The sequence below is a fragment of the Tribolium castaneum genome, chromosome 8 (genome assembly GCF_031307605.1).
Source record: "Tribolium castaneum strain GA2 chromosome 8, icTriCast1.1, whole genome shotgun sequence".
Classification (NCBI taxonomy): Eukaryota; Metazoa; Arthropoda; class Insecta; order Coleoptera; family Tenebrionidae; genus Tribolium; species Tribolium castaneum.
The window spans coordinates 12,442,258-12,463,185 of NC_087401.1; the positions used below are offsets into that span (position 1 = coordinate 12,442,258).

The 20,928-nt window shown below is 32.5% G+C and overlaps 3 protein-coding genes across 4 annotated transcripts in view; 1 reads left to right on the top strand and 2 right to left on the bottom strand.

Annotated features, from left to right (window-relative positions):
• The window catches only part of mbo (members only), a 67,332-nt gene extending 58,704 nt beyond the window's left edge, over positions 1–8,628 (top strand). The window contains exons 3-8 of the mRNA XM_001809235.4: positions 5,429–5,554; positions 5,600–5,854; positions 5,905–6,275; positions 6,327–7,167; positions 7,214–7,276; positions 7,379–8,628. Coding sequence (XP_001809287.2) covers positions 5,429–5,554; positions 5,600–5,854; positions 5,905–6,275; positions 6,327–7,167; positions 7,214–7,276; positions 7,379–7,403 — 1,681 coding nt within the window. The 3' untranslated portion in view covers positions 7,404–8,628. The remainder of the gene's footprint in view (positions 1–5,428; positions 5,555–5,599; positions 5,855–5,904; positions 6,276–6,326; positions 7,168–7,213; positions 7,277–7,378) is intronic.
• Positions 8,629–10,741: 2,113 nt separating this feature from the next.
• Positions 10,742–15,139, bottom strand: CBP (sarcoplasmic calcium-binding protein). Its single transcript, XM_964891.4, has 4 exons — positions 14,934–15,139; positions 11,524–11,682; positions 11,306–11,473; positions 10,742–11,257 (listed from the first exon to the last, which is right to left on the bottom strand). Exons 1-4 carry the CDS (start codon positions 15,006–15,008, stop codon positions 10,886–10,888), a joined length of 774 nt encoding a protein of 257 aa, XP_969984.1. The 5' UTR covers positions 15,009–15,139; the 3' UTR covers positions 10,742–10,885.
• Positions 15,140–17,463: 2,324 nt separating this feature from the next.
• LOC658436 (zinc finger protein OZF) lies at positions 17,464–20,427 on the bottom strand. Of its 2 annotated transcripts, none has more exons than XM_008196676.3 (9): positions 20,201–20,427; positions 19,802–20,145; positions 19,609–19,754; positions 18,855–18,960; positions 18,517–18,651; positions 18,161–18,320; positions 17,980–18,109; positions 17,757–17,927; positions 17,464–17,688 (listed from the first exon to the last, which is right to left on the bottom strand). In XM_008196676.3, exons 1-9 carry the CDS (start codon positions 20,303–20,305, stop codon positions 17,684–17,686), a joined length of 1,302 nt encoding a protein of 433 aa, XP_008194898.1. In that variant the 5' UTR covers positions 20,306–20,427; the 3' UTR covers positions 17,464–17,683. The 2 variants fall into 2 exon arrangements, with proteins under 2 accessions (XP_008194898.1, XP_008194896.1); XM_008196674.3 differs by having other exon boundaries at positions 17,464–17,705; positions 20,201–20,425.
• Positions 20,428–20,928: the final 501 nt, after the last annotated feature.

Consider the following 20,928-nt stretch of genomic DNA (forward strand, 5'->3'; position numbering starts at 1 on the left):
GCATGAAACCAAAAATAATTAGTAAGCAGAAAAGACATACTATGTATTAAAATAACTGTTTTTTTTTGTTTTTTTTTTGTACACATAAGTATACAGTATGTGGTGTTGCATTCTACAGGGTGATTTAAAAGTGTCAGACAACCTCTCGGGAAGTGTTAAAGAACATCAAATTAAAAGTACCTATTACATAAATTTTTTGAGCTTTCTTTCACAAGATCTAGCTCAAGTTTTTGGTGTTTTAGATAATATTTTTTTGACTTTTGTTAGACAGCTCCTACAACATTTAACAGATACCAGCTGAAAAAATAAACCAATAAACCAATAAACGTCATATGATGTGAAAAACACTTAAAAAAACTTGCAAATTCAACAATAAATTAAATTCTACACCATAGGAAACAAAAGGACAACCATCGATATCGTTGCTAAGGAAAACAAATTAAAAAATATATAAAAATTAAGTTGATTGAAAAAAAATTGTGCTTAGCTGAACGTCTTCTATCACCATTCGAGAGTTTTGAATAACCCCGTATTTTCCCACTAAAACTCGTATGATAATAAATGTAATAAAGCTCCAATCGTTAAAGAAATTGTCATTATTGGTATTTTCATTTTTTTTGCGTCTATTTTTTTACAATGATCGTACTTTTAATAAAAGTAGAAGTTGGCAAAATTTTTGTAAATTCGCTTAATTGGGGCTTCCTTGAATATGCATCTGTTTGAGTTGGGCCTTTTCTCCCCTCAAGCACGCCGGCAAAGAACCCGAATCGATCAGCCCTCCTAACAAAAAACCCTCGGACACAACCCTTCCATTCCATACTGACCGCCGTTGTCAAAGTCAATAAATCTTTTCCGTATTCGGCGCGCCGTCGAAAATTCCCCAATCAAAAATCAGCCCCCCGATCCTCCTTAAAAGGGTGAATAATGGTACATTAAATTTGCATCTAGGATTCTACGTGATTTTTCACGAGGGAGAGATATTAAGCCGCTTCGAAAACACAACAAAATACCGACATCAGGTATAAAAATTTTCGGGGGATGAGTGAAGGGGGCGGCGTCCAAGAGGGAGGCCGAAAGGGTTCGGAATCGGCAAAATGCAAACGACACTCGTGGCCTCGCTCGCTCTAATAAAGCCAAAAGATAATGTCTCGCCTGTAGGAATTATTAAAAGTCCGGCAACCCTTCACTCTTTCCCTATAATTCTTCCAGCGCTCGAACCCTTACGGTCACTTATTATTCAACGTGTGCGAGCCGGTCTTCGAATAAATAAAACGCACCACGGAATTATTGTCTACCTTCAAACTACCAGACGTTTCTTTTAATGGCGCATTAAAACAAATATTATAATCCCAATAATTGCACTTGAAGCGCTGTACTTCTAATCCCGAACAACTTTAACCATTTCAGTTCAACTCCCTTAACCCATCCACAATCGTTAACTTTATCACCTGATATACAACCGACTTTTTGACTGCTACCGTAAATTTTTATCACACAAATACACACGCCCGCGCCCAATGCGACATAAATCACAACAAGGGCGTAAAATGCTTTATTAAGCCACTGGTACAATTATTATCCCTCTTTCGAGCAATAAATTCTTTAAATTAACCTTATAATGTAAAATGTAGGTTTTTCGAAACGAAGCTTTTGCCAAGTTGGTGAATTTTAAGAATATTTGGTGAACTTTTAGACTCGTATTCGAAAACATATACCAGCAGAATTTTGATAGAATATTATTCCAATATTTTGTTGATAACTGTAAGGATACTGTGGGAGAAAGTACATTTTTGGAATGAGTCAACTATATTTATTTAAACAATGCTAAAGAATAATCTAGAAGAATTCTAAATGAAGCCATTAATAATTGAGTTTGGAAAAATAGCAGCTACAATCTAGAAGAATATGAAATATTTTTCTATACAGTTCACAAAATAATTCCAGAGAAGAATCTAAGGAAAAATTTGTAAAAAAATCGAAAGATGGATTTAGATAATCTTAAAAAAATTAGTAAAGTGTACAAAAATAATCTGGAAAAATAAACGAATCTATGGAAGAATTTTGAGAAGACGCAGAGTGGAATCTAAAAGAAAATTTGGAGAATATGTAGAAGAAATATTTATAAAATAATTTTGTGTACCATCCAGAATCTTTCTGGAAGAAGAATCTATAAGCGAATAGATTTATCAATTATTATTTCAAAATGTGTCTAAATTTGAGATCTCAAAACGGTTTTAGAAAAAAATCAAGGAAGAATTTAATTAATAATCTAAAAAAAAGTAGAAAAACAATCCGGAAAATTTTTAAACGAAACTATCTAAGAACTTTGTAAAGACGTAAAAGTAAGTTTTCGATAATGTAGAAAGTGTTTATAATAATAATTTTTTGTAGAAAATAAAATATGTCAAATGAAAAATTTAAAGAATTAATAAACCAATCTAATAAAATACTTTATAAAGTGAAGTCCAGACTTCACATTTTGAAATGGCTTTAGAAAAGAATCATAAGAAAAATCTAAAAATGTGTACAGAAACAATGCTAAAAATAATCTGGAAAAATAAACGAATTATGGAATAATTTCGAGAAGACATAGAGTGGAATCTAAAAGAGAATTTGGAGAATATGTAGAAGTGTTTGTCTACAATCTTTCTAGGAGAAGAATTTGTTAACGAATCTAAAGCTAGATTTATCAGTTAATCTAGAGGTGAATTTATAAATTATTCCAAAGAAGAGTTTAGACTTTTTATCTAGAAAAGAAAAATTTAGGGAAGAATTTATAAATAAATCTACAGGTAAATTTATAAAATTCTATCAAGAAGAGTCCAGATTTCACATCTAGAAATGACTTTTGAATAGAATTTTGGAAAAATCTATAGAAGAACACGGAAATAATGCTAAAATATAGTCTACAAATTATTTTCAAAAAAAATTTAGGGAAGAATTTATAAATGAATCTAGAGATAAATTTATAAGATTCTATAAAGAAGAGTCCAGATTTCACATCTAGAAATGACTTTTGAATAGAATTTAGGAAAAATCTATAGAAGAACACGGAAATAATGCTAAAATATAGTCTACAAATTATTTTCAAAAAAAATTTAGGGAAGAATTTATAAATGAATCTAGAGATAAATTTATAAGATTCTATAAAGAAGAGTCCAGATTTCACATCTAGAAATGACTTTTGAATAGAATTTAGGAAAAATCTATAGAAGAACACGGAAATAATGCTAAAATATAGTCTACAAATTATTTTCAAAAAAAATTTAGGGAAGAATTTATAAATGAATCTAGAGATAAATTTATAAGATTCTATAAAGAAGAGTCCAGATTTCACATCTAGAAATGACTTTTGAATAGAATTTAGGAAAAATCTATAGAAGAACACGGAAATAATGCTAAAATATAGTCTACAAATTATTTTCAAAAAAAATTTAGGGAAGAATTTATAAATGAATCTAGAGATAAATTTATAAGATTCTATAAAGAAGAGTCCAGATTTCACATCTAGAAATGACTTTTGAATAGAATTTAGGAAAAATCTATAGAAGAACACGGAAATAATGCTAAAATATAGTCTACAAATTATTTTCAAAAAAAATTTAGGGAAGAATTTATAAATGAATCTAGAGATAAATTTATAAGATTCTATAAAGAAGAGTCCAGATTTCACATCTAGAAATGACTTTTGAATAGAATTTAGGAAAAATCTATAGAAGAACACGGAAATAATGCTAAAATATAGTCTACAAATTATTTTCAAAAAAAATTTAGGGAAGAATTTATAAATGAATCTAGAGATAAATTTATAAGATTCTATAAAGAAGAGTTCAGATTTCACATCTAGAAATGACTTTTGAATAGAATTTAGGAAAATTCTATAGAAGAACACGGAAATAATGCTAAAATATAGTCTACAAATTATTTTCAAAAAAAATTTAGGGAAGAATTTATAAATGAATCTAGAGATAAATTTATAAGATTCTATAAAGAAGAGTCCAGATTTCACATCTAGAAATGACTTTTGAATAGAATTTAGGAAAAATCTATAGAAGAACACGGAAATAATGCTAAAATATAGTCTACAAATTATTTTCAAAAAAAATTTAGGGAAGAATTTATAAATGAATCTAGAGATAAATATATGAAATTCTATAAAGAAGAGTCTGGATTTTAAATCTAGAACTGACTTTTGAATAGAATTTAGGAAAAATCTATAGAAGAACACGGAAATAATGCTAAAATATAGTCTACAAATTATTTTCAAAAAAAATTTAGGGAAGAATTTATAAATGAATCTAGAGATAAATATATGAAATTCTATAAAGAAGAGTCTGGATTTTAAATCTAGAACTGACTTTTGAATAGAATTTAGGAAAAATCTATAGAAGAACACGGAAATAATGCTAAAATATAGTCTACAAATTATTTTCAAAAAAAATTTAGGGAAGAATTTATAAATGAATCTAGAGATAAATATATGAAATTCTATAAAGAAGAGTCTGGATTTTACATCTAGAACTGACTTTTAATTTTAAGAATAATCTATAGAAGAACACGGAAATAATACTAAAATATAGTCTACAAATTATTTTCAAAGAAACATTTAGGGAAGAATTTATAAATAAATCTAGAGGTAAATTTATAAAATTCTATTAAGAAGAGTCCAGATTTCACATCTAGAACTGACTTTTGAATAGAATTTAAAAAAATCTGTAGAAGAACACGAAAATAATCCTAAAAAATAGTCTACAAATTATTTTCAAAGAAAAATTTACAGAAGAATTTATAAATGAATCTAGAGATAAATTTATAAAATTCTATAAAAGAGTCCAGATTTCACATCTAAAAATAACTTTTGAAAAGAATTTTAGGAAAAATATAGAAGAACACGGAAATAATGCTAAAATTTAGTCTACAAATTATTTTCAAAAAAAAAAATTTAGGGAAGAATTTACTCGTACAAATGAATCTAGAGATAAATTTATAAAATTCCCTAAAGAAGAGTCCAGATTTCACATCTAGAAACGGCTTTAGAAAGGAATCTTAAGAAAAAATCTATAAAAAATCACAGAAATAATGCTAGAAAATAATCTGTAAAAATCAAGTGTCACAGTTGATCTTTTGTTCTTTCTCGTCGAAATCCGTCCCTGTCCCGCGCTCGAAACCGTATTTATATCGGCACAAAATCTGAGAAGTTTTCTCCGACACTTAACCCAACTTATCCATTACCGCTGATGTAAAAACATGTCGCATTACCATTTCGAGCGAACGGCGGGAATAAAAATCATAAATCCTCTAGTTTAACCACCGTCGACTCTTATTTTCCTAATTAGAATTTCTTTTCATTACCGTCCGGACATTTATTAGAAGCTTACGGTCGCATAATTAATATGCGACTTTTGTTACGACGAATTTTCTTTTGCAGAACGCACACGCTCGACGAACGCCTACTTATCTGCAGCGACGTCGTCCAAGTCCGACAAGTCCGCTTCCATCCGGGGAGTCCCCGGAACACGCACATCGTGGCCCTCACCTCCGACAACACACTTCGGTACAAAAAACCGTAAAAACCACACAAACCAATTGAATTTTTCAGGCTCTATAACATTGAGAACCGGAGTGCGGTAAGTGTGTCGAAGGTCACAATCGGGGAAACACCGATTGGGGTTTTCCCCGGAACGAAAACGTCGTTCTTGGCCGCGTTCGGCGAAGTCGGCGTTGATTTCGATTTCGGCCAACCGGAAATCACGAAATCACCGACCAATGACGAAACACAGGAGTTACAATGGCCGGTTTTTGTTTTAAGAGGGGATGGAAGTGTCTACAGTGTCACCGTCCCGCTCGAGCCAAAGTAAGTGACTTGACCTGACCTCCCCACAATCAGTCAAGTCACCTTTTTAGGGCCAAATGGGCGGTTAAAGGCCCGCTTCCGCAAAACACCCCCGAGGGGAATCCCCGGATGGAAGCATGCGCTATCATTTGTTTGAACACCAATCCGGAAGTGGTCTGCATAGCCAACTCGAACGGTACAATCCTCCATTCGATTGTGCTACCACTAGACCACGAAACTAGAGAATTGCTTTGTTTTGAAAGTATTGAACTCGAGCTGGGACTTTCGACCACAACCGATGACAATAGCTACACTTGTCCGATTTTTTTGCACAAAGATGAGTCGAAATCTGGGCGCTTTTGCGCCACACACTCGGCCGGTGTCCATTTGGTCACAGTTGGCTGTGTTAAAGACCTCCAAGAGTACGTAAATGGGCAAAATGGTGAGTGACCTTGAGCGGTATCCTTGCCCCTATCTAACGTAAAATTCGTAGAGGAGCAAGCGCTCGATGAAATTTTCAATTGCGAAAGCAAGGCCGAATATCTAGTTTGTACCAAAACTTCAAATTCGGAAAAAACGAACCCGGTTATAGGTTTTTCCCTGTATTACGAGCCCACTTCCTTGATTGCGATTTTAGCCGATGGGAATTTGGTCACGCTGGGGATTTTAACGGCCGAAGTGTTGCCCCAAATCGGGGATTTACCCCGTGAGGGTGTCAAGGACGAGGCGACTTCTCCTTTAAAAAAAATGTTGCGTGAGCCGGTCGATGTCGTTGTTGAAAGATTGTTGAAACGGAGCTCAAATCAGCCGATTTTGAAGCTGGGAGGTGACGGCAAACACAGCCAAAAGGACTGTCACGAGTTGCTTCAAAGAGCGTCCAAATTCTTCCGCGAGTCGTTCGAGAACCACACCCGCGCTCGGGAGGAAATCGAAAAAAGGGCCAAAGTGCTCCAAGTGATGATGGAGTTCCAGTTGAAGCAAATCCAGCGAATGAACAACGAGAAACACCAAGTTCAGGCGAAGGCTGAGAGTTTGGCCGAGAAGTACGAAGATATCAAGGACAAGCATGACGTGATTATGAAGAGGTGTGAGAAGATGCTGGTTTTGGTGAGTCAGAAGAAGGCCGAGCCGTCCGATGCCGAGAAGGAGTACTTGAAGGAGCTGGAGCAGTACATGGAGAAGATCGAGAAGTACAAGAAGTCAATCGAGAAGTTGAAGATGAAGATGAACTACCAGAAGATACAAATCGCGAATTGGAAGGCACAGGAGGAGAAGAAGGTGCCGGCTTTGAGCGAGACGCACTCACTCACGATTAAGGATAACTTGAAGAAAACGTAAGTGCTGGATTTTGTGGGGCGAACTTAATTTTTGGGGTTTCAGGAGCGAAAAAATCGCGGAAATGGTCAAGGAGATAAACGAGTACAAGGAGCGGCTCAATTTGAAGTAATTTTGTTTTGTGTGGGAATTTTTTAATTAAATTTTGCTAATATTTTGTCGTTTTATTCACATTTTTCTAGGTTTTATTTAACTTGTTTTGTTATCAAGTTTCAGAGTTATCCGAACGAACTGAAATCTTGCATACTTACGTTACAATAATATTAAGGTTAAACAATTATTATCAATGTCTGGGCTCCTATCTGAAATACGAAGATGAAACAAACGCCAGTGGTTAAAACAACAAATCTACAGGGTGTTTGTGGAGCAAACTCAATTTTTGGGATTTCAGGAGTGGTCAAGCACAAGGAACGGCTCAATTTGAAGTAATCATGTTTTGTATGAAATTTTTTTAATAAAATTTTGCGAATATTTCCTGGTTTATTCACATTTTTTTGTTTTATTTAACTTGTTTTGTAGTCAAATTTCAGAGTTATCCGAACGAACTGAAATTTTGCATACCTACGTAATTTTCGCAACATTTCAATAATATTAAGGTTAAACTATTATTATGAATATCTCGGCTCCTAACTGAAATACGAAGAAACAAACGCCACTAGTTAGAGGAAAAAAATCTACTGGGTGTTTGTGGAGCAAACTCGATTTTTGGAGTTTCCGGAGTGCTCAAGTACAAGAAACGACTCAATTTGAAGTAATCATGTTTTGTATGAAAATTGTCTAATAAAATTTTGCAATTATTTCGTGGTTTTATTCACTTTTTTGAAGTTTTATTTAACTTGTTTTGTTGTCAAATTTCAGAGTTATCCGAACGAACTGAAATTTTGCATACCTACGTAATTTTCGCAACATTTCAATAATATTAAGGTTAAACTATTATTATGAATATCTCGGCTCCTAACTGAAATACGAAGATGAAACAAACGCCACTAGTTAGTGGAAAAAAATCTACTGGGTGTTTGTGGAGCAAACTCGATTTTTGGAGTTTCAGGTGTGGTCAAGTACAAGGAAAGGCTCAATTTGAAGTAATCATGTTTTGTATGAAAATTTTCTAATAAAATTTTGCAATTATTTCGTGGTTTTATTCACTTTTTTTGAAGTTTTATTTAACTTGTTTTGTTGTCAAATTTCAGAGTTATCCGAACGAAGTGAAATTTTGCATACCTACGTAATTTTCGCAACATTACAATAATATTAAGGTTAAACAATTATTATTAATATCTCGGCTCCTAACTGAAATACGAAGATGAAACAAACGCCACTAGTTAGAGGAAAAAAATCTACTGGGTGTTTGTGGAGCAAACTCGATTTTTGGAGTTTCCGGAGTGGTCAAGTACAAGGAAAGGCTCAATTTGAAGTAATCATGTTTTGTATGAAAATTTTCTAATAAAATTTTGCAATTATTTCGTGGTTTTATTCACTTTTTTTGAAGTTTTATTTAACTTGTTTTGTTGTCAAATTTCAGAGTTATCCGAACGAAGTGAAATTTTGCATACCTACGTAATTTTTGCAACATTACCCTAATATTAAGGTTAAACTATTATTATGAATATCTCGGCTCCTAACTGAAATACAAAGACACCATTGGTTAGAGCAAAAAAAAATTTACAGGGTGTTTGTGGAGCAAACTCGATTTTTAGAGTTTCAGGAGTGATCAAGAAGGTACACGTACAAGGAACGGCTCAATTTGAACTAGTCATGTTTTGGTTGGGAATTTTTTAGGGAAATTTTGTGGTTTTATCACAGTTTTTTTAAGTTTTATTTAACTTGTTTTGTTGTCAAATTTCAGAGTTATCCGGATGAATTGAAATTTTGCATACCTACGTAATTTTTGCAACATTACAATAACTAACTGAAATACGAATATGAAATCAACACCAAAAAAATCTACTGGGTGTTGTAAGAGTTAAACGACTCCCACAGTGACAAAGATAAATGTTTTAATCTCCGAGATGAAATTTATTGACTAAAATTAAACGAAAACTACAAAATGTACTACAGAACGAAAGAGACTTAGTTTTTTGAGTATAGCGATAATTTTTGGACAGCATCGTTTCTTTCAGTGAGAATAGAATAATAAAAAAAATATTTATTTCAGTGAAAAAAAATTCTCCTGAGAAAATAGAATAAAGAAATTAATAGCAAACGCTCATTTTTGTATAATTATTAATTTTTAAGATCCTGTAAAAATATACTTTTAGTAAACTCTCCCTGTATTTTTTTGAGTCTTTTAGTAAAATTTGGTGGAAAAGTGGATTTCTCTGGTTCAGAAATGACTTTGGTTGAACATGCGGAAGTAGGCTATGAAGAAATAAATAAAGAATATATGGATGAATAAAATATTGTTTTATTCTTGTGTTTACATTACCTTTCCTTTTTCCCATTTTAAATACTTTTCGACTTGCAAAAAACTGAATTTTTTGTTCGAAAAAAATTATTTGACAAGAAATTGGGTGAAATAACGTAATTTAGGCGTAATTTGGTGACTTCTAAGTTCGTCTGACAAAATTTCATAAACGCGTTTTTGAGTAAATTGGTGGTTTTATTCAGTGTTTTAACTTTTATTTAACTTGCTGTTTTCTCAATTTTGAGAGCTATCCGAATATGCTGAAATTTTGCATACACACGTAATTTCCGCGACATAGCGGAAATTTGACATTAAACAATTAACCTTTGTTGAAGCAATTATCAATAACTCGGCGCCCGACTGAAATACACCGATTGGTTAGAGCAGAAAAAATTTCATAAGCAATTAAAATTTGTTTTAAACAGTAGTAATTAATACAGTAAAAATAAACTAATAGCAGACTCTTCCTGTATTTTTTATTTGAGTCTTTTGGCAAAATCTGGCGAAGAAAGTTAGTTTCTGGATTAGGTTGAATTCTTGAAAGTAGATAATAACAAATTATTTGTTTCTACTTTGATATGTTTTTTATTTTTTTGTGTTACCTGCCCTTTTTAAATGCTTTTCGACTTGTTTCATCAAAATTTTCCAAAAAAGGTTTAAATCACTCAAAACTGGGTGAAATAACACTATTTTACGCTTAGTTTAGTGATTTTTGATATTGTTAAGACAACATTTTATAAATGCATTTTAGTGAATATTTGGTGGTTTAATTGGTAGTTTTGGGACTAAATTTGGTATTTTTTTCATTAAAGCTGCTTAAAGATTTTATGTAACTTGCTGTTTGTTTAATATTTTGCAAAAGGTCCAGTTATCCGAACTACCTGAAATTTTGCACACATACGTAATCTTCGAGACGTTACAGTAATACATGGTTTAAATAATAATTTATAAGCAATTTACTATTAAAAGACACCGATAATTTTTATTTAAGTCTTTTGGCATAATTTTGTGAAAATAGGTAGTTATCATAGGTGATAACGTATTTGTCTGTACTTTGTTATATTTTTCGTTTATGTTATCTGTACTTTTTAAATACTTTTCAACGTGTAACGTGGTTTTTGCGCTCGTTTCGACAAAATTTAGCATAAATACGAATGAAACAAGACGACAAAATAAAAAATTGTTTTATTACGTATTTATTGTTACATTCCTAATAAGTTTTAAAATATTGATTTCGGCCCTCTGGCGGCCCCCTTGTCAACTCTCCCGTTCCGAGCATCGTCTCGAGATCGCGCCACTTGTCTCGTTTCAAATCAGTGCTCCATCAAAGGCCCGAAAAAGTATTTGCTGATTTTATTCTCATCTTCCGTAATTAAAAACTCGCGTCCATGTTTGACAAACTCCTTCATCGTCACCACTCCGTCGCCATCTTCGTCCATGCTGCGAAAAGCCAAAATGGCATCCTCCTCCTGAAGACCCAAACATTGGAAAAATAATTTAAACTCGTCTTCGGAGATCTCGCCCGACTGGTCTTTATCAAGGGCGCGGAAGAGATAGGGCAGGAAGGAGTGCGCCCTCCGCACCAGGTGCTTATCGTTGATCACGTGGTGCATGTCCTCGAGGAACTGCTCGACGGTGACGAGGTTGTAGGGGTTGATGGGCCCCCAGCGCTTCTCCCACAAGTCCTGCAAATTGGGTTATCGCGAGTTGCATACTTATTTTTTTCTACAAACTTTAAGCAAATTGCGGAACTCGTGAGTGTGTTTCTCGCTCAAGTGGCCCAGTTCGATGAATCTTTCAGCGAGTAGTTTGAAATCGTCGTAGGAGATGACGCCGTCTTTGTTCACGTCGAGGATTCCGTGGAAAGTGCGGATTTTGCGGCGCCAGAATTGTGTTTCTCCCTGTGATATAAAGTTAATATAATTTTTTTGCGGGTTGGGAAAAAAATTACTCGGTGTCCTGGCGGTTCTAAATCGCTGTCGGATTCCGATGAGCTGTATATGTTTTTACTTTTGATTTTTTGGGCATGGTCCACCCCTGCGGGCGCTTGGAGGTTCGAGTGGAGGCGGATGGTGGCGGCTAAGGGGGTGGCACATCGGCAAATATTAGCCTACAAAAGAATAAAGGAATAAACACAATCTATACGCTTTCGGGCTAAAATCTTCGGAAATTAGTTTATTTGAAGAAAATCGTTTATTTTTTGTAAAATAAGGCAATTCTAGCCATTTCACAACTGTGTAGTGCTTTTTTGTTTTAAGAGGAATTATTAAAGAGGTTATTATTTTTTTAATAAATCGTTGGAAATGAAGGGTTTCAACAAAACTGGTGCGTATAAGTTGTAATTTTTTGGTCAAAATAAGTATTTTTCAAAGCAACTTGACGTCTTTTGAACTGATGAAATGTTGGAAATCAACTTATTTTAACTCCATTTGTAAAAAAAATTATAAACCGACAATCATTTTTATTTTTTTATATATTTTTTTTCATTTCTTATTTTCATTTTTTAGCGAATCATCTGATTTTTACAAAAAGCATAGATTCTGTAAAAGGTACTGGATTGCGAAAAAATAATTAACCAACAATGGCTCTTAGGACGTTCATGAATTTTTTTTTGAAAATATTTTGACATTGGCTTGTGTCTAGACCAATTATTTTTTGGAGATTCTTCCCGAAAACAAAGCTTATCCAAAGGGCTTTTGATCTCGAAAAAATGGTTGACAATAACTTCTTAAGGCCTTAATCAATTTTTTTTTTTTTTAACATATTTTGTCATAGGCTCTTTTCTAGACAAATTATTTTTTGGCGAATCGTCTGAAGGATTTTCCTGATTTTTTCGAAAAACGAATACTTTTCAAAGAGATTTCGACTGGGAAAAATAGTGAATTGACAGTGACTTCTAACAATCCTAATAAATTTTTTGGTTTTCTGAAAATATTTTGTCATTGGCTTATTTCATATCTTTTTTTTTTTGAATCATACATCAACTTTTACTGATTTTTGCCGAAAACAAAGCTTAAGCCTTCGAAAGGGCTTTCCATTTCAAAGGAATAGTAAATGGAAAATAACTCCGTAAGGCCTTAATCAATTTTTTTTGGTCTTCTTAAAATATTTTCTCATAGGCTTGTTTCTAGACGAATTGTTTTTTGACAAATCATTCGTACTTTTTTTCTGATTTTTGCCAGAAATAATGATTGTCAAAAAGGCCCTATAATGTTTTCTTAAACCATTAATGAATTTTCTAGTTTTCCCAAAATATTTTGGCTTTGGCTCGTTTCTAAACGAATTATTTTTCAGCGAATTTCCCTGAATTTTGCAGAAAACAAAGTTTACTTAAAGGGCCTTCGATTGATCAAAAATAATGAATTGACAATAGCTCTTAAAGGCCTTAATACATTTTTCGCTTTACTCAAAATAGTTTGTCATTGGCTCATTTTAGACGAATTTTTTTTAGCGAATCATCCGTCAAGTTTTACTGATTTTCCCCAAAAACAAAGCTTATCCAAAGGGCTTTCAATCTCAAAAAATTGGTGAATTGACATAACTTCTTAAGGCCTTAATCTTTTTTTTGTTGGTCTTTTTAGCATATTTTATGATAGGCTCGTTTCTAAACAAATTATTTTTTGGCGAAACATTCGTACAATTTTTATTATTTTTGCAGAAAACAAAGGGCTTTCGACTGCAAATAGTGAACCACAAATCAATTTATAAAGTTTTAATAATTTTTTTGTTTTCTCAAACTATTTTAGCACTGGCTTGTTTCTAGCGAATTATTTTTCAGAGAATCATTCGTAGAATTTTACTGATTTTTTCGGAGAACAAAGCTTTTTTAAAGAGCTTTCGTTTGCGAAAAATGGTGAATTGACAATAACTCCCAAAAGACTAAGTATATTTTTTGGTTTTCTAAAAATATTTTGTCATTGTCTTACTTCAGAGCTTTTTTTTTCATATCATACGTAAGTTTTACTGTTTTTTGCCAAAAACAAAGCTTAAGCCTTCCAAAGGGCTTTCGATTTCAAAATAATAGTGAATCGACAATAACTCTGTAAAGCCTTAATCAATTTTTTGGTCTTCTTAAAATATTTTGTCAAAGGTTCGTTTCTAGACGAATTATTTTTTAACGAATCATCTGTAGAATTTTACTGATTTTTTTTGGAAAACAAAGCTTTTTTAAAGAGCTTTCGTTTGCGAAAAAAGAGTGAATTGACAAAAATTCCTAAAAATCTTAATATTTTTTTGTTTCCTCAAAGTATTTTGTGTTTGGCTCATCTCACTTTTTTTATTCAGCTTAAGCTTTCCAAAGGGCTTTCGATTTAAAAATAACAGTGAAACGAAATTAACTCCGTAAGATTTTAATCAATTTTTTGGTCTTCTTGAAATATTTTGTCAGATGCTCATTTCTAGCTTGTTATTCGACGAATCATTTGTACAGTTATTCTGCTTTTTATCAGAAATAGTGATTGTCAAAAGGGCCTTGAGTTGTAAAAAAAATAGTGAACCAATAATCTTTTCTCAAACCTTTAATGAATTTTCTAGTTTTTCCAAAATATTTTGGCATTGGTTCGTTTTTATTTAGGTGAATAATTTTGAGCAGACCAACGAACTGGTTTAATAAAAAAAAACAAATCTTATCAAAAAAACTTTTGTCTGTGGGAAAAAATAGTGAACCGGCAATCATTTCTTAAAATCAATTTTTTGATTTCTCCAAGAGGGAAAAATTATTTTTCTTGTTTTTCCCAAAGTTTCCTCCGGTTCTCTTTATTTTGTACACTGATTTCCTCAAAAATATTAATATTGTAAGACTTAAAGGTCAACACTCGACCAAACCACTTCAATAATTTCAAAAACACTCGTGCATGCGTTACTTCTCGTAACATAAAAATCAACATAACGCTACTTGTACTTGTGGCGAGAATAAATTCTATTTTCATGTATTAATTAATGAAAATAATATATAAACTCAAACGAATCCAAGTGTATCACCTGCTTCCGGTGCCACTTCCTCCCAAATTTATCTAAACGCATTTGGGAAAATGACCCATTTAAATAACAATAAATGCAGGCATCAGTCCAGGAGAGCCTTGACCTCGAAACCATCCAAATATTTACCTGTTTGTGGTAGTTTGTACTTTCCCTTTTTCCCCAAAAGTGGGCACGTGCCCACCAACGATCAATATTGAATCATTGACACCAAAAAACCCGATAAAAATTGATAAACACGCCGAATCGTGCGTTGTTTGTAAATACAACAATGCAGCGAGATGCACGCGAGTGACCCCAACTTGCAGGCCAGTAATTAAAACCGTTTCGAAAATGGAAATAAAACAGCCTGTAACTAATTACCCGTTAATTGCCCCAACTTACCACATTTTTGGGCGGCTTTAGGGCACACACACTCCTGGTGCACTTTACAACACTTCTTAGCACGGAGAACGCCATCACTGTTAGTTATCTGGAAGTCAATTTGGTTCTGGTTCGGGTCAAACTATGGGCCGTATCATCAACAAGTTGGCTTTTTTACATCGAGACGACTGTCTCTGTCCTTCCTATCACTTCTTTTATTTTCTTTTATGGGTACCCTCATGCGACCAATGGGAGCGTGGAAGTGGTGTTTGGTACCGAGTCGAAGGCAATATTGTCGAAGATTTGGTCAAAACATTATTATTTATGTTTGGTTTTGCTGGGTTATCTGATCGTGATAAGGTGGTCAATTAGTGTGTTTTGAAGTTTGAGGATAAGGAAGTTTTAGACGATTGAGGGAAAAATGCACCAAATGCAAGCAAAGCTATTTTTAGTGCACGAAAAATACCTTATCGCTCCGATATTATTTATAAAAATTTTGCTCAACGCAGTAATTTGTGATAGAGTTAATTACAAAATAAACGAAAAAATAGGAAAAATTTGGCTTTATTAATAATTTATTTAAAAATACCAAAATTAAATTCGTCGAACTTGTGCAACAGTTAATACAAAAAAATTGAAAAATACAATGTGTGCAAAAATGATTGTTCGTCAAGTCACCTTTGAAATTTGAACGTGATGTGCCGCTTAATTTCAATTGTGAATGCACAACAAAAATGACGGAAATATAAAACCCTACACTTGAAACAACTTTTTCGAAAAATGCCAAAAAGCCAAAAGCTAATTTGTCTGATAAATTACAAAAATCATTTGGACGAAGTGGCACATTGAATTTGAGTAGCATAGTCAATTTGATAAACAATCATTTTCAAACACTTTGTACTAAGCCGTACTGCACTCTGTTTTATTTTGATGACGAAAAAAAACACAAAATTTCTTGTTTTTACTTTTATTATGGTTATATTAGCTGTTTCAAAACTATAAAACTATAGATTTGTTGTTTTTGTTTTTTTTTTTGGAAAATTAAAATCCAAAATGATTGCTTGTTTATCTTTTCAGTAATTTAAAAAAAAGACCAAGAGTTGCCATATTAAGGTTTCAAATTGGGAACACCCAACGTAATTACAAAAATCACAAGTGACCAAAAATACATTGTGTTTTTAAATGATTCTCATCTAGTCGACTGTGAATTTCTCATGAAAAAAACAGAAATGCCGCTTTGTAGAACTAATGACATGCATTTAGACACCAAAAATTTATTAAGTCTTCGATAATAAAAGTGTTTTCTTGCGAAGTCTAACAATTTAATTGCATTACAACGGAATTATTAAATTTAATTAATTGACACTTTTTTAATTGTACAAGTGACAGTTTGAAGACTTATTAAACAATTGAACAGAGCAGCACAATTTTATTTAAATGTAAACTAATTTCCAAGTTAACTAGATGAGAATCATTTAAAAACACATTGTACAATAAAAAATATTTATATATATTTTTTGAATCTACTATACTCTCTGTTTCAAAACTACGCAACTACGGAAATGGCTATTAGCTGTTTCAAAGCTATAAAAACACCAACCTCGCAATTTAAAACTGCTAATTTGAGAGCAAATGCGACGTTGGCATTTTTATAGTTTTGAAACTGCTAACACGTTGTATTTTACCGAATGATTTTTTTAAATAAGATTGATAAAAGTCAAAAATAATTATTAATGATTAGAACTCTTATTGAAACTATAATTACATTAGCTATTAATTTTTTGAAGTGTTTGATTAGTTTATTATAACTCAGTTTGAGAGAAAATGCGTCATTGTTTTGAAACAGAGAATATCTCTTATTAAATAAAGTTTATTTTTTATAATCAAATTCCAAAGAGCCGTCATGTTGGCATTACCGTAAATAGTATTTTTTTTTTAATGGAGAGGTTGGTACCAATTTTTATCTGGTAAATTGATATAAAAAAATTATTAAATCTAAATTTTCAAAAGTTCAAGAAAATCGGTTTTCTTCAAACTTAATCTAAGAAAATTTTATGAACTTTCCTGTCTCTAAGTTCCAGAGTGTCGTCGGTGTGCAAAATCTCCAATAATAACAAACTTTTCGGGTGAACAATCAGAATTTTGAATTTGTCATTTGGTAATAAAAAATGATCCATAGTAAATATACATCTTTATTTTGTTTGTTTGAATACAAAAATTGTTAAATACAGACATTGGAAAATTTGTAACAACTATTTATGTCATTTGCTATTTTTTATGTAATAAAAAAAACTATTGACAGTACTGATTTATTGGAAATTCTTTTACTAATGACAGACAAAATATAAAAAAAACTTGCCACGACTTATTTCAAATTTGTAACCATCATGAAAAAATATAAAATATGTAGTCTCTGTTTCAAAACTATGGAAATGCCAACGTCGCAAACGCGTACCAAATTTTTTTTTTTAATGAGGTTGACAAAAATGATTAGATCTCTCAATGAAACAATAAATTATTCATGATTTGGGAGAAAATCAAACTACAATTATTATTTTCAAGGTTTATTTGTTTAAATACAAAAATATATCTTATTATATTACAATATGGCGTTATGTGCTGACGTCACATGCGTATTAAACATGGCTTGGCTGCTAAAGCCCTTCTCACACACTGGACACACATATCCTATTTCTCTTTTTACTTCCTTGTTATGTTGCTTCATGTGTTGTTGCAATCTGTATTGTGTAAAACAGGCATAAGAGCACGACTCACACTGAAACGGTTTATAACCTACAACGTAAATTTTTTTCATGAAAAAAAAAACACAGTGACTTAATTAACCAGAATGCCTTTGTAGATGCGAAGTTAGCAACGATTTTAACTTAAACGCCTTGTGACAGTAATGACATTCAAAAGGCCTGACGTCACTATGCGCAGCATTCATATGTTCCGTCAGATGGCTCTTCTGCTTGAACGCTTTACCGCACTCGGTGCACAAAAACGGCTTTTCGCCTTCAATAAAAAACACAAAAAATAAACTTTACGTTGTTAACCTAATAACCACCTGCATGTTTTCGCAAATGTAACTTAAGCTCTGACGGCCTACAAAATCGCTTCTCGCAAATATGGCACGCCTCTGGACGCCCTGTATGCAACTTCATGTGGGTGTTTAAGCCACTGCTTTGGGCAAAACCCTAAACAACTTTTCAAATTATTCGAAAATTCACACAATACGGAAACATTACTTTTCCGCACACGGAACAAATGAACGGTTTTTCGCCCGTATGTGTCCGCTCGTGTTGGATCATAGTAGCCCTGTCTCTGTGGGGCTTCCCACAGTAGCTACATGTATGGCGGCCGTCCGATTTGTGCAGTTTCAAGTGGGTTTTCAGCCCTGATTCAGTCCTATAATAATTATTTTGCGAAATATGTTAAAACTCAAAACTATAAAAACGGCAACGTCGCATTTAACCCAATTATTTTTTTTTTTAATAAAGTTTATAAAAATATAAAATAATGCATGAACACTTTATAACAACTAACTTTTACAAAAAATGCGACCTGGGCATGTCTATAGTTTTGAAACAGTTAATATACTCACTTTAATTCTTTTGTACAAAAATGACAAATGTGGGTTTTGGGGGCACTGGTTTTTTCGTGTAATTGGCTGTTATGTCTCGGGAGACTTCTCACTCTTTTATTACATATTTGGCAAAATTTTCGCTTAGTTGTGGCTCTAAAACAAGCCATTTATAATTTGACAGGTACAGTCACGACTAAAAAGAATGCGAGCCCTACCAACCAGGCCGTATAGTAAAAGCTACTAAGACCTTTTAGGTCAAATTTTAAACAAACTCCCTAGTTAGCTTAGACAATATTAAAATATTGTTTTAGGGGTGTCATTCTTTTTTGATGTCACTGTACTCACAGCCAACTTACATGTCATTTTTCATTTCATCCGAGTGTTTTGTGCTATAATGCCACTGCAAGGCTGAATATGTGGCAAATTTATTGGTACAAAAACAACACTGAATCGTTCTAATCCCTAAAAAAATACAAAACATGAAAAACAAACAAACGATGGTGTAATAACATTATTAGCTGTTTCAAAACTATGAAAACGCCAACGTCACATTTTCTCTAATAAAATAATGGCTAATGTAAATTACACTTTCAATGAGAGATCTAATTATTAATAGCAATTTTTTGTTGCTAACATTTTAAGCCTTCTTGTTAATATCTAAATCCTAGATTATAGCACCCATAGCAACGTGATTTAAATTAAAATGTTCCAACAAAAAAAAAATTGAATAACATTTATGTGAACACGCTTAAAGTTCTCGGGTGTCTAGATATGCAACTCGCTTACGCTCGTTGCATAACGACAGCCCTCAAACTTTTTTTTCGTACTCGAATTATTAATAACTATTTTAAAATTGAATCAATCTTACTTAAAAAATAATTGAAAAAAATTAATTCTTAAAAAAATAAAAAATTACAAAAAAATAAAAAATTAAATAATTAAAATTAATTATTAATTAAAAAAATTGAATAACATTTATGTGAAAACGTTTAAAATTCTCGGGTGTCTACATATGCAACTCGCTTACGCTCGTTGCATAATTTTTAATAAATAATTTGGTGAAATGCGACGTTGCCATTTTTTATAGTTTTGAAAGTAATAATAACCCACCAGCGTGTGCTTTCAAGTGCTCTACGAAATATTTTTTTGCAATTGTTTTCTCACAAAATGGACACGATTCAAGTAGTCTATGGTTATGTTCCGCCAAATTGTCAAATGTTTGGTTACAGATATGACACCAATTAGCGCGCACATCTCTACAATTTTTTAATAAAATTGCGATAATAAATTGATACAAAAATACTTGTGTTTCATTGACATGTGGCCTGAAAGAGCCCTAAGCGAGATTAAGACATAGTTGCAAACAATGCACGTATAAGTGCCCCCTTTCTGTCTCTCCTGGTACTCGAAAATCGCTTTTTCGACCTCTTCCACCGAAATTTGTTCGAGGTGTGATTTGTTTTTGCCCTCACTTTCACTCTCATCATCAAAATCGTTCTCTTCTTCTTTAATTTCACTTTTTTCTTCAATTTCTTTCAATAAAATCGCATGGCTTTTTTTGCATTTTTCCAAAAAAGTGTGACACTTTTCCAGAGTGGTTTCGCATTCGGGGCACAAACTAGACGCGATGTTTTCATCCCTAATCCACTGAAAGCCCAACTTGTAGGTTTTAATTCATCATTTTGCCAAAAACCATGCTAACCTCAAACTTCGTTAGAGATGTGTACATTGTCGCCAAGGGATCTCCGTGTGTTACATGTTTCATGTTCTCGCTAAAACCTAAACACACCCTACATTTGTTTAACATATTTAAAAGATAAAAAAAGCAAAAATAGAAATTATATAACTGATGACCTTGATAAAGTACAACCAAACGTAAACAGTAAAATTGCCAGGTGTGTACACCAGGTGGTGCCCCAGTCGGATTATTGACTTCTTTTGAAAATAGAAATTTTAATTGAAACAACAATCGATTCTTATTTGTAATCAAGGAAATTGTATTCATATGTGATTGCAGCATTAAAATTTACGTCAAATTGGAACTTAAAAGTGGCGTGAAGGTGCTTACAAGATGGCGCTTTTTAATTTAAATGAGTGAAGATTCCTGCAATTGATCGGCTTTTCAAAAGTTTAGATAACAATTTTATCTGTTATTATTAAAATAGATGAACTAAATTTTTAAACGATCGATTCACTAATAAATGTCTCGTGTCCGGTCTATTTTAAGTTTTGAATAGTCAAAGCTTTGATTACGTCACAATTATTCATTATTGAGAGAAGGCATCAAGAATTTACTTTGTTGGACGCTTTAACAAAATAAAAGTAAACTATGTGACAAATCTGGGCCTAAAAACAAACATTTAAAAGAGAAAAATAATATAAAACAAAATTTTTATTTAATTCTTAAATTTGCCAAAATTGCACTAACTG